General features: G+C 38.0%; 1 protein-coding gene across 3 annotated transcripts in view; it reads right to left on the reverse strand.

Annotated features, from left to right (window-relative positions):
* uggt1 (UDP-glucose glycoprotein glucosyltransferase 1) overlaps window positions 1–13943 on the reverse strand; it is a 138735-nt gene that overhangs the window by 76424 nt on the left and 48368 nt on the right. For all 3 annotated transcript variants that reach the window (XM_072572900.1, XM_072572901.1, XM_072572899.1), the window contains exons 11-18: window positions 13407–13467; window positions 12388–12479; window positions 12115–12265; window positions 9329–9448; window positions 8326–8411; window positions 5628–5763; window positions 4660–4791; window positions 1437–1601 (exon numbers count right to left, since the gene is read on the reverse strand). In XM_072572900.1, the coding sequence (XP_072429001.1) occupies window positions 1437–1601; window positions 4660–4791; window positions 5628–5763; window positions 8326–8411; window positions 9329–9448; window positions 12115–12265; window positions 12388–12479; window positions 13407–13467 (943 nt within the window). The remainder of the gene's footprint in view (window positions 1–1436; window positions 1602–4659; window positions 4792–5627; window positions 5764–8325; window positions 8412–9328; window positions 9449–12114; window positions 12266–12387; window positions 12480–13406; window positions 13468–13943) is intronic.

The following is a 13943-nucleotide window of genomic DNA, read 5'->3' on the forward strand; positions in this document are numbered from 1 at the left end:
AATAATCCATTTTAATAATATAATCATTTGGTTCTCCCTCACTGTTTTATTTAAATGTTGATTTTTCCCTAATTCTTCAAAAACTGATCTTCAATTAAATTAATTGATTAATTAATATTATGTAACATGCCATAAGAACACATGAATTGGAAGAAATAAGTCACTCAGTGTCTCAGGCCTGCTCTGATTTTCAATAAGATCATGAATGATCTGACTGTTGCCGTAACTCTACTTTCTGGTCTGCCTCCCGAAAAACCTTGACTATCTTGTAGATCAAAAATCAATCTGGAATGTGTGCCACAGAATCAATATCCATAACTTTGTACAATTATGAAAAAGGAAGTGGATCTCCTTTAGCTGTTAGATCCTAACAAAGGACATCCAACAATACCCTTAAAAATATAGGATCACGGACTACAACCATGTCAGGAGATTATAGAAACTGGAATTATTTATCTACTGACAAAGGAGATTAAGGCAAGATTTATAGAGTCATACAGCACAGAAACAGACACTTTGGTCCAACTGGCCAAAGCCAACCAAGTTCCCCAAACCAAACTAGCTCTACTTGCCTACATTTGGCCTGTATCCCTCTAAACCTTTCCTATTCATGTACTTATCCAAATATCCTTTGAAATGTTGTATCTGCATCTATCACTTCATCTGGCAGTTCATTCCACATACGAACCACTCTCTGTGTGGAGTTTGCACATTCTCCCCATGTCTGCGTGGGTTTCCTCTGGGTGCTCCGGTTTCCTACCACAGTCCAAAGATATGGAGGTTAGGTGAATTGGCCATGCTAAATTGCCCATAGTATTAGGTGAAGGGGTAAATGTGGGGGTCTGGGAGGGTTGCTCTTCGGACGGTCGGTGTGGACTTGTTGGGCCGAAGGGCCTGTTTCCACACTGTAAGAAATCTAAATCTAATCTAGTGTTGAACTCACCCACTCTAGGGAAAAGACATTTGCCACTTACCTTATCTATTTTATAAAACTCAACAGGGTCACCCCTCAACCTTCTTTGCTCCAGTGAAAAATGTCCCAATCTATCCAGTCTCTGCTTATAACTCAAATCCTCTATTCCTGGCAACATCCTGGTAAATCTTTCCAATTTAATAATATTCTTCCTATGGCAGAGTGACCAGAACTGTACACAGTACTCCAAAAGTGGCCTCATCAATGTCCTATCCAACCTCAACATGATGTCACAACTCTTATGTTCAATAGTCTGAGCAATAAGGGCAAACGTGCTAAACACCTTCTTAACCATCCTGTCCACCTGTGATGCAACTTTCAAAGCACTATGTACCTGAACCCCAAGTTCTCTCTGTCCAACAATACCACCCAGGGCCGAAACATCAACTAAGTCCTGTCCTTGCTCACTTTACCAAAATACCAACTAAAACAGGCAAGACAAAAATTGTGTAATATTACTTACCAAGTAAACAACTTTCTGGAAGAAAGCGGTGTTGTCTAAGATTTTGTGCATTGTTACAGTTTCTAGCTCATCAGGATCCAATTGCTCTCTCTGGTAAGGCATGCCATTGTAAAGGGCAATAGGCAGAGGACCCAGGCCTGACTGCTTATAGTAGTCTTTGCATTCCTAACAAAGAAAAACAAAAGTAACAGAATCATGACTTACCATAAATCCCGGTTTCCACAGTTCCTTATGTTAAACAGCTGTCTGCCAATTAACTTTACTTAATTATAACTTTTAGTAATGTTACCAAGTTTTGGTTCATAGCATTGTCAAATCTATTTGATAAATGTAGAAACAATTTGTGAAAAACTTTAGAAGAACGAACCCATATTAATCTTGATTTGCATTTTCATAAAATATTTATTAAATTGTAATTTTTGTTGTCATAAAGTGACTATCTTTTAAGGTGTGAATTGATAAACACTGATAACAATGTTTTTAAGAGAATTGCATAGCAATTTAAAATGCATAGCAATTTAAACAATATAAAAAAGGAATATTAATCTAAATTAAGTGATAAATCACTCACTTGATACACGGTTTGAATCCAGTACACAAAATTACTTCTGTTCAATCTTTATTATTCTGCTTGAAAGGTTTTCTTTTGGAAAATGAGCAGTCACTTGAATTACAGTTACATTAGTATTGCACAACTTTCAGCATTGTGAAGATTACAGAATTTAAAAGGATACAGCTAATGATAACTTATTCTGCTTCATTCACTTTACAATAGCTATTAAAACACTCATAAAAAATTCTAACATGAAAATTTTCAATTGTTCTCATTCCAAGATGAAATGAAATGTAAAACATAACTATTGGAGTAGGACATTCAGTTCCTCAAGCTTGCTCAGTCATTTTATTTGATCAGAACTGATTTGTAGTTTAATTCCATTTCCTTTTCTCCCCCTCTTACTCGAGGCTCTATCTCAAAAAAAAGTTAACATTGAAACTTGCACTTGACCCAACATCCATGCACTTTTATGGAAAAAAAACAATTCTTATTTTCACTAATATTCAGAAAAAGTGCTTCCTATTTTCAATCATGAAATAGTTTGGCTCTAATGTAAGGGTGTACTCCTTCACTCTGAATTTTCCCAACAAAGGAGTCTCAACGTAATGACTTCCAGATTAGCGAGTTTTGAGAAGATTTGTCACTCAGTTTGAGATTCTGGATGTAGGTTTACTTGCTTAGCTGGAAGGTTCATTTTTAGATGCTTTGTCATCATACTAGGTAACATCTTCAGTAAGCCTCCGGATGAAGCACAGCTGATGAGTCCTGCTTTGTATTTATATGTTTGGGTTTCTTTGGGTTGGTGATGTCATTTCCTGAGGTGACGTATTTCTTATTGTGGTATCATTTCCTGGTCTTTTTCTCAGTGGGTAGTAAATCAGGTCCAGGCCAATGTGTTTGTCGATAGAGTTCCGGTTGGAAATCCATGTTTCTAGGAATTCTCATGTATGTCTCTGTTTGGCTTGTCCTAGGATAGATGTGTTGTCCCAGTCGAAGTGGGAGTTACATACGGATGAGGAAGGACACCACTTCGACTGGATCCCATTTACCACCCCCTGAGAAAAAGAACAGGAAATGGCATCACCATAGGAAATGACACCAACACAGGAAATTCCATCACCAACCCAAAGAAACCCAAAGATATAAATAGAAAGTAGGAATCATCAGCAGTGTTTCATCCGGAGGCTCACTGAAGATGTTACCAAGTATGGTGGTGAAACGTCTGAAAATAAACCTTCCAGCTCAGCGAGCAAACTTATATCCACTTTATCAGATTCTTTCATAATTTTAAGCACATTGATTATCAACCACTTTCCAAATGTAGACCTAGCTGCAAGCAGCTGCTTCCAGTCTTCGTTTGCAAATTCCTATCTAATGTTACTGAAATCAACATTTCCCAGTTTAGACACCACATGTCTGCACTGACCTTATCCCTTTCAATAAAGGCTTTGAAAATTTGACGTCACTATTCCCAAACTGCTCACCCACTGAAATGTCAACCTCTTGAGGTGATTCACCTTCCTCTGCCAGGTCATTACCCAAGCAGTGGTGGTCAAAATTCCTCTAAGTATTTCAATTATGGTGTATATAACATTGAAATTCTCCCAGAATGATGTGTTCTGAAGAAGGGTCACTGGACTCGAAAGACTGACTCTGTTTTCTGTCCATAGTTGCTGCCACACCTGCTGAGTTTTTCCAGCAATTTCTGTTTAATTTAGATGTCCAGCATCTACAATCCTTTGTTTTATTTACTTGAATGTTCCCAACTGTTAAGATTCATAGGTTGATGACTTGATCTAGATATTGTGAATTAACCACTACTCTTGAGTTATAATTCTTTTAGGACATCATGGAAGTGCTGTTTCTCCTCAATATCAGCAGTTTGTAAGCAACTGTTGAGGCCACAATTTCTCATATTCACATAGCAGCTCTGCAGAATTTGTTAGTTTTAGATCAACAGTACTGAAGACTTGGAAGAGTGTTTCCAGCTGCTCTAGATAAACATACTTACAATTTCATTGCAGCAAATGCATATTTGCATGATTACCAGACGATGGAATTGTCCTCCTTCAGTAACAAATCAAAGAAAATCTAAAGGGTTGAATTTTGCAAAGGGTGGGATTGCAACTGTTCACCCCATCTGCCCTCCCACCCAGAAGGGAAATTGACTGGCAGCTAATGCACCTGGAAGAAGTCAAACCCACAGCCATGATGTACTTGGAGTCAGCCAAACTACCTCATACTGTTTCGTTTGCCCAATGATTGGTGGTCCCACCCTAGAAGGCTGCTGAAAATCTAGAAGGGTGGTTGTGAGGGGTTTTACTCTTGGGGGAAGGAGTTACTGGATCCCCCAACGTACACAAGAACAGAATTGTGACCCCAGTCCTTCCTTCCCACCTCTAAAAGCAGGACACTTAAAACAAATGGGATGTCCATTCACGGCCATTCATCCACACCAACCATATTATGGCATGGATACCACATTATCTTAGTCATTTGGCTTGGCACCAAGTTCAAACGACCTAATTAATTATTTAAACATGGAAGACAGACTGTTAATTTTAATGCCAACCTACCTGCTGTACTACAAGGGATTTAACCCCATGTATTGAAATCAACTTCACTGAGAAACAGAGTTCATAACTCTCATGAGTTAAAGTGTCTCACCTTCCGGTTTCTGTCATATGCTGAATTAGATCCCAGAATACTGGTCACCTCTATGTTCGAAAAATCCTTCTCCAAGGTGCCAATGATGTGTTCAATTGCCAGCTTTTCACCTTCCTTTACCTTGCTATATATCTTTAAAAAAAGACTATATTTTAACTTGGGATTACAAGAACAAAACGACTGATCTACTTACGTTGTTTCTTTACCATTGCCCATCATCCACATCAACACAGAGCATTTACAATTTATTCCATAAAACATTTCACACAGCACATCTCCAATAAGATAAAATTCCAGGATGCAAACTTCATCATACAAACTACAATTTAAATTTATATGAGACAGTTCACAATAAACAGAGAAGGAGAGGATAGGGCTTATGGAGCATGACAATGAAACTACCTTGAAATCTCCATTAGTATACTACTACATTTATTTCCATAGGAGAACTTGAATGTGGTTGATAAACAACAGATACTGCTAGTTTATATTTATTTTTCAATCATTAGTCTATAAACTGAGCTTCCTTTTTTTCCTCTCCTGGTGTTTTAAATCTCATTCACAATTGGAAATTAATTTTAGTCAAGCACTAACTGATTGGACAATGTCACTCAAAAAGGTTGATAAAAATGTCAGCATACAAACTGGAAGGATGATGACAAACTCGACTATGAAATGGGGGAATGTGAATTCATGTTGATGTCATTCCACAGAACTCATCAACATAAATGATAACAGTTTCCCTCCCTACAGATGCTGCTCAACCTGCTGATTATTTCCAGCATTGCATGTTTTATTTCAGATTTCCACAATTTCTAGTATTTTGCTTTTTGATCAATGACTTCATCTCATTTGGTCCCTGGTATTTTACTCCTACAAGAAGTAGTACCTTTGACAAGGAAGGAAGATAATGAGCAAAAAGAAAACTGGAATTTGAACACTCATTCCTGTGTGTTAGGCTATCATACCGAAATGATTGTCTGGAAGGCTTTCATATTATCCAATTCATCAGCAACAAAGTTAAATGCTCTGAAGAGCGCAACGCCGGGATCTTTTAGACCATCAGCCTCATCCGAATCATCAACCACAAATACCAAGCCAATCCTGTTACGAAAAATAAAATCACACAGTCATTGTTGAAATCATCTTTGAATAAAAATTACATTTGATAGTTCATCCCACTGGCATTCTTTTTGGTATGAAAATTAAATAACATTGGGTTGAATTTTTGGGTATCGATGGCATTGGATATTAAAATTCCACACTGCCGGGTGGCATGCCAGTTACCTAATCAAATTAAATCAAACCAAAAGGATTTATTAAGGTCTAATGTGGAAAGCCAACAGGAGTTCTCCTGGACAAGCTGGCTGTGACTGTCTCCTCCCTGCAGACTGAGGGTCCCACATTCAGAAAACACAGAGGCCCCTCTTGCCTGCCTGGGGAGTGCTTTCCCAACATTTCCCCAACCCATAATGATGGTCCAGCTGCTGAGGACAAAGGCATACTTTTATTTTGCATTTAAAAAGTTGGAGAGGAGGCACTTCTATTATGGAACAATACCTTCCTCATTTATTTGCAATGATACTGAGCTTCAAAAGCCCATAGAGGTTGGTGATCCACTAATTGTTCAGTTCAGGAAAGAAATCAGAGATGATTGACTGTTCCCCACACAGTGAGGGCTTCCGACATTCATTTGAACAGCACAGAGGTATCCTGAAGCCCAGGGGAAATTCCTGTCCATAAACACGAATGTTAAAAAGGGGAGAAGTGAAAATATGTAAACTAAAGCTAGTCCACCTACCATCAGTGTTGGGGATACTTTTGGAAACAAACCATAGAAGAAAAGGCAATGGAAAAGTATTGTCTGAGAAATGAAAAACAGCTAGGAATCATTTCTTGTGTTCTTTTATGAAATGAAGAACAAGATTCGTGAGGTGTAGTATGGTTGATATAATATATGGACTTCCAAAAGATGTTTGTCAAAGCAACAGATACTAGGTAGTTATTCAAAATTAAGACCCATGGGAATAAAGAGACAGAGGCAGCATGAGTGCAGTACTGATTAATGGGCAGAAAGGTGAAAGTAGTGATGAACCACAGCCTTTCCAGACTAGAAGGGGAGACACACAGTGGTGCTCCCCATACATCAGTATTGAGACCATTGTGCCTCTGACTTGAGAAAAAGTAGACAGATTGACAAAAATGAGCAAATAGGTGGCAGATGAAAGTTATTGTAACTAAACAAGAAGTGATACATTTTGCTATGAAGCATGAGAAAAGGCAATACGGAATAAATATTGAAGTATTAAAAGAGGTGCAGGAATGGCAAGGCCTGGTATGTAAACAAATGCTAAAATGGTGGAAGACATGTTGAGAAGGGTGCTAAAAAAGCAAATGGGACTTTTGGTTTGGTACTGGAGGAATAAATTACACCAGCAAGGAACCTGCACTAACTAAAAAGTGCTGAGAAACCTGGCAGGTCTGACAGCATCTGTGGAAAGAGAAATAGAGTTGATGTTTTGAGTAAAAAAAACTTGTCTTCCATTTAATTTTCTTTTATATCATAACATGTCTGAATAGGTTGATTTATCTCCATGGCAAGTGGGACTCCTGGTCCACAGGCAGGGACACTAGTACTTTGTAAGAAGATAGTGAATATATTAAATATCTATTAGCCCTCAAGTAGGACAGTGATCAAATCTGATAACCACACTTTAGCTGTCAGTGTCTTAGAAATGATTGTAGAAGAGACTGGTTGAAATAGGACCAAGAATGGGGGACTTCAGATGTGTGAACAAACTGGAGAAACTTAATTGGTTCTCCTCGATTACCTATGATTTAGCAGAAGCACAATGGTTTAAGCGGCGTCCTTCTTGCTGTACTTCCAAGGAAAGTGCAATTGTACTGATAAATACATATTGAATTTATTTTAAAGAAAAATGTGTAAAAGTCACATTTACTTTTTCATAATTCATTAATTCATTGTGTTTTTCCATACAGTCCAGGTCTTCAATCATACAAGCGATAAGGCACATTCCAGTGAAACTAGCATACCTTGATGCCAGTTAAGAGATTCTACACTAATGTCCATGAATTTTAACATCCTTTTAAACAGAGTTGATGTTTTGAGTCCAAATGACTTTTCTCTCATTTCATTTTTTTTAAAACCAACTTATTCAGATATATTATGAAAACATGGACTCTGAAACAGTACTATCATCTTCAAAAGTTTTTACGGTCACCTTGCTCCTTCATTAGACTTACAAGTCCTGCTTTGTAGATATGGGGAGGAAATTGATTTATTTCATGAATGACTTTTACTTGGCTTTGACATTATTTTCGTACTTAGTGATTTGGTTCTGTGAATAAGTTGTTGCCTCACTTGAAGAGGCTACTGAAAAAGCAAAGAACTTATTTGAGCTTGGTTGTGAAAATGTATCCATTCGTGAAAGTGGGCATTACTTTTGTTATTGCTATTGGTTTAGGCCTTGCTGTGGATTTAAATAATAAACAATATTTGCTCAAAAGTAAATACAAATTCAGAGGTGGCAGAGAAGATGGTAAATCTTAAGTTGAAAACAAAACAGTTTTATTCAGCATGAACAACATCTTTAAAATATCAGAAATATACATGAATATTAATGAATGAATCAATGGAAAAGATACCTGAGGGGGATGTCATTCATATAAAACATTTCTGCCGTTTTCAGCAACTCAGGTGTGCTTTCATCAGTTGGATCAACAATAAGCACCTAAAATTAAACAAAATTAGCTTCAGCACATATTGTTGTTCAGAAGTACAAATGTCAGGGACTTGCCTCTTGAAAGTGCCAGTAATTCAGAGGAACAAATGGGATCTCAGCATCATAATTGAAAAGAATCTAATAATGTTACAAAACCAAAGTTCTTTGAATACTAACACATTATACTGGACACTACTGTATTTTGTATAGTAGGAATCTTGTTAGGTATACCACTGCAGGCATTTGGATCCATTTAAATATTTTTTTCTGAAAGAACTTGGATTGGAATCTTTACTTTGTATTACGTCTGTCAAGACAAGTTGCTTTAAAAATGAGTGCCATGGAAACTGGAGCATGAACACATTAGAAAGGCAATGTGTGACATCTTTGTTTTACTATTAGCACCTAACTACAGGCCTCCCCAACAGTCAGGGCTGATTAATCTCTCAGTTCTAATGATTGCAAAATGTCACAAAGGAAGAACATACAAGCCCACTGAAATCTGCTATGGACATGAACATGGACCGCAGATACAGTCTAACTTGATACAACTTCTCCCTTGCAGAAAACAAAAGGACGTTTGGAATGAGATGGCGGAAAACAATGAATAAAAGTAGAAGGTGTACTGTGTTGTTAAGCTTTAACTTTGTACGAGGTTAAAGCAATTTTTATCCTTCAGCAAATCATGCCCAGCAAGACCAACAATGGAAAAAAAACCATCGCAGCACCAGTTATTTATCAGCAGAAACTTCATTAAACAGTCCAGATTGAAGAGCTCAGCTTTCCTGCTGATTAATTCACATGCTTTCAAAATTGTTTTTAGGAAACAAATTTTCATCTTCCTACTCACATAAGTAACATTACTGTAGCATATAAAATTAATACCTGTGTCCATTTTGTAACTAAACCATTTTCATTTTACTCACAAAGTTGTGGAAGTTTTTCCGAATCTGCCGGATAACTCCAAGAAACGTGGGTCTCAGAAGTTCCTGCACATTAGAAGGCCAGCTGTTGTATTTGCTATCTATCTCCAGATTATTGATCCACTGTTTTAAAAGAAATAGTAATTATAATCTACATCTATAATTCCATACACAATTGAGTTAGCAGCATTTTAAGTATATTCATTAAAAACAGGGGGTAATGTTGAAATTGTTTTGGTTTTTAACTGACACGCTGATACTTCAATACCATGCTGATACTGTGCCCAGGTGTTCGAATTTAAGTGCAGCAAGCTTTGTTTTAACTGGTACCATTTGAACTGGCATGCTCGATAAACCAGCAAAAATTATATGCCTAAAATACTGCCAAGTTTACACTAATACCACAACCATGGTGATGTCCAAATAGCCAGTTGAGGGTGTAAGGAAGAAGGCTCTCTGCTAGTAAGTTTTATTTGGGCAATGTTGCATTATCATTTTAGTGATTTATGCTGTAAATAAAGTATAATAGTGATGTGTATACTCCCTGCATTAGAACTCTTGATCAAGAGATTGATCTGGTTGATCAACTAGTACACCACTGGTCCCATAGATGTCGGTTAATAAAACGTTTGCTGTAATAAACGCAGGTAAAGCTGATGCATGCTGGAACACAACATTGGCTTTACTTCACTTAAAATGGTTCTTGTGCTGTTGGAACGAGTTAGTACTCAAAGTTCAAGATTTGATGTCAAGACGGCATTGTTGAAATTGTGAATAAAAGTGTTTCAGCGAGCAAAGTTCCATTTAATACCTTCACACGAGAAGCCCTAACAGCAACATCCTGTCTTTAAGAATATGTAACTAAATTTGGTGGAGTAGATGACAATCTAGGCAGCATTGTAACTGAAGAATTCAGTAAACAGAGAAATAATACATATTGATGACTTGGATGAAGGAAGTAAATGTAATATTGCCAAGTTAACAGATGACACAAAAATAGGAGGGAAGACAAACAGTGAGGATGATACAGAGAGGCTACAGGGGGACATAGACAGATAAATTCAGCGGGCAAAAATTTGCAGACAGAGTATGATGTAAGAAAATATGAGTTTATGTACTTGGTCAGAAAGAGTAGAAAAGCTGAATACTGTTTAATTGGAGAAAGATTGTAGAAGCCTGCAGCACAGAGGGATTTGGTGGTCCTCATGCACGTCTCACATAAAGCTGACATTCACGTTCCGAGGGTAAAAGGGAAGGCAAATGGGCTGGTGGCTTTTGTTTCAGTGGAAATAGAACAAAACAAAAAAAATCGGGAGTGTTTGCTATTTCAGGGGATTGACTCTGAGCTAGCTTGTACAATGCACAAGTAAAGAAAGGGTGACTTAGTGATGGGATACTGACCTCTGTGCAGTTGTTTTAGTGGTCATCCCATGGAATACTTTATCACAGAGGACTGTGGGTTAAGTATTTACAAGGTGGAGGCTGACAGATGTTTAATCATAATGGTATCAAAGGTTCCCCATTGTAGACTAATGGAGAAAGTGAAGTCACATGGTGTGTAGGGTGTTCTAGCTAGGTGGATAAAGAACTGGTTGAGCAACAGGAGACAGAGAGTAGTAGCTGAAGGGAGTTTCTCGAAATGGAGAAAGGTGACCAGTGGTGTTCCACAGGGGTCAGTGTTGGGGCCACTGTTGTTCATAATACACATAAATGATCTGGAAGAGGGCATTGTTGGTATGATCAGCAAGTTTGCAGATGACACAAAGATTGGTGGAGTAGCAGAAAGCATAAGGGGCTGTCAGAGAATACAGGAGGACATAGGTAGACTGGACAGTTGGGCAAAAAGTGGCAGATGGCTTTCAATCCAGACAAATGTGAGGTGATGCATTTAGCAAGTCTAATTCTAGAGCGAATTATACAATGAATGGAAGAGCCTTAGGAAAAGTTGATGGGCAGAGAGATCTGGGAGTGCAGGTCCATTGTACCCTGAAGGTTGCTGCACAGGTGGATAGAGTGGTCAAGAAGGCATATAGTATGCTTGCCTTCATTGGACGGCGTATTGAGTGTAAGAGCTGGCAAGTCATGTTAAAATTGTACAAGACATGTGTTCAGCTGCATTTAGAATACTGTGTATAGTTCTGGTTGCCACATTACCAAAAGGATGTGGATGCATTGGAAAGGGTGTAGAGAAGGCTTATGAGGATGTTGCCTGGAATGGAAGGTGTTAGCTATGAAGAGAGGTTGAGTAGGTTAGGTTTATTTTCACTTGAAAAAAGGAGATTGAGGGGGTACCTGATTGAGGTTTACAAAATCATGAAGGGTATAGACAAGCTTTTTCCCAGGGTGAAGGATTCAATATTGAGAGATCATGCTTTCAAGGTGAGAGGTAGAAAGTTTAAGGGGGATACACGCGGCAAGTACTTCACACAGAGTGGTGGGCGTTTGGAACACGTTGCTAGCAGAGGTAGTAGAGGCAGGCACGGTAGATTCATTTAAGATGCGTCTGGACAGATGCATGAGTAGGTGGGGAGCAGAGGGATACAGATGCTTAGGAATTGACCGACAGGTTTAGACAGTACATTTGGATCGGAGGGCCAAAGGGCCTGTTCCTGGGCTGTAAATTTTCTTTGTTCTTTATTATGGGAATAAGGCAGGAAAGTGGAGTCAAGGATTGTCAGATCAGCCATGATCTCATTGAATAGCAAGCAAACTCGATGGCCTGTCTTTAGCAAACAGCCTCGTTTGAATAATAAATAACAATGCCAAGGATACAGGATAATCAAACTTACATAGATAGCTGGGTTACGAATCTCTACACCATAATCAGAATCTGCTGGCTGTACATTTAACTTCAGTAATTCATGCAGTTCATCCCCCTGAATTCCCAGATCATGCAGACCTTCCATGAGACGGGCTTCATTGCGCAGTAAGTCCAGAACACTGGCAAACACATTAAGACAGAACAATGAACTTAGATAAGAAACTGACGCTGCCTAATTTCTACAATTTGTATGTGTGTTTTAATTTATTTGCATATGTTGTGATAGACTGGCTTCTCGTACCTGAAGATATCTTGCACATCAAGATCAATACTAAGGCCATTGATGAAAAGTGCAGAGTCACCTGGATGAAGGCCAAAGTTTTCTTTGAAGGTCTGAAAGTAAAAGTAAAGAATGACTACCAAATATGTTTCATGCAATTCCTCCTCATTCAGCATAAAATTTCTATTTTAATCCCTAAATTCACTGATTTGTTTTTGCAAGACGCAAGTTGAAGCATACCCGGTGAGCTACCCACTCTGCTGTTTGCTGACCCTGAGCAAAGAAGGATTTTGGATGGTGAGATAAGCATTACCAGCCCTCAGTGAGAGAAAGGGAGGAGGAAATTTTTTTGAATTATTCAGGCTCCTGATTATTAATCAACTCATCAACTGTCATGCCTCGACAGTTAAATGTTTAAACACAATCAATCATTAATTGTACAAGATGAATGGTTGCCTTTGGAACAAAAAGCACAATTAAGTAGTCACTTCCTTGAGTGGGGATGGTGACAAATAAATGCAATTTTAAGTAAGCATTAAAATGGTGGCCACATCAGCAGCATTTGTAGTTCCTATTCCATAATAACAGAAAAAGCAATTTAACTTTGTTCAGTCCTTTATCACTTGCTCATGTTCTGAATGCATTCAATCCCTCCACTGTTTCTGTAATTTGCCAATGTCCAACGATAAAGAAAAAAAACACACACACCAGCTTGTTACTCCACATGGGCAGAGGGCTGAGTGTGTCGGTCTGGGAAGCAGGGATATAGAAACAAATGGATGAATGGAGAAACCAGAGCAACTATAATATACTAAAGATTCTTACTGACCAGCTGGTAACTCAACCCCACTTTCAGGCACACTGAAAGCACTACAAAAATGTTTCAAAAGAAAAAGCATAAAATTTAAACAACAAAAAGCATCAATTCAAGCTACTTCAGAATTCTCAAAAAAGAGCGTCGTATTCAGAAGAACTCTGTTTTTCAGTCTACAATAGCAATTATTTGGAGCAGAATGATGGAATATTAAATGCACACATACTTGTTGATGTTCTTCTATTTCCCTCCTCATATCAGAGTTCACAACAGTTCTGGTTATGGACCTGTGTATTAGAAAAACAGAAAACATTGAACATTAATTCTGTAATTGAGAAACTCAATTAATCATGGATTTTTAGATAACAAACGGGATCTATTAGATTCTCAATTAACATTTTATGAATTGTATTTTTTTCTATATTCAGTTTAATGCCCTTAGTAACTTTTCATAGCCTCTAATAATCCAGACCAAGGATGAAATATTTATTCCTGTGAACTCCAACAATGAGAATGTCACCAAATGAATCATGGAATATCTATTTCCAGAGAAAACAAACTCTATGCTACTGTTCCAATGTCTCATGTCATGATGGTTTTTAAGGGCAGAAGAGGAAAACCAGGGAATTTCAGACCAGTTCACCCAACATTTATGGTGGGGAAATTGTCGTAATCTATAGTCAAGTATGCGGTAATTTGAAAATTTTCAGTCAATCAGGGAAAGCCAGCATGGATTCACGACAGATAAGTTATACCTGACAAA

The sequence above is a fragment of the Chiloscyllium punctatum genome, chromosome 6 (genome assembly GCF_047496795.1).
Source record: "Chiloscyllium punctatum isolate Juve2018m chromosome 6, sChiPun1.3, whole genome shotgun sequence".
Lineage (NCBI taxonomy): Eukaryota > Metazoa > Chordata > Chondrichthyes > Orectolobiformes > Hemiscylliidae > Chiloscyllium > Chiloscyllium punctatum.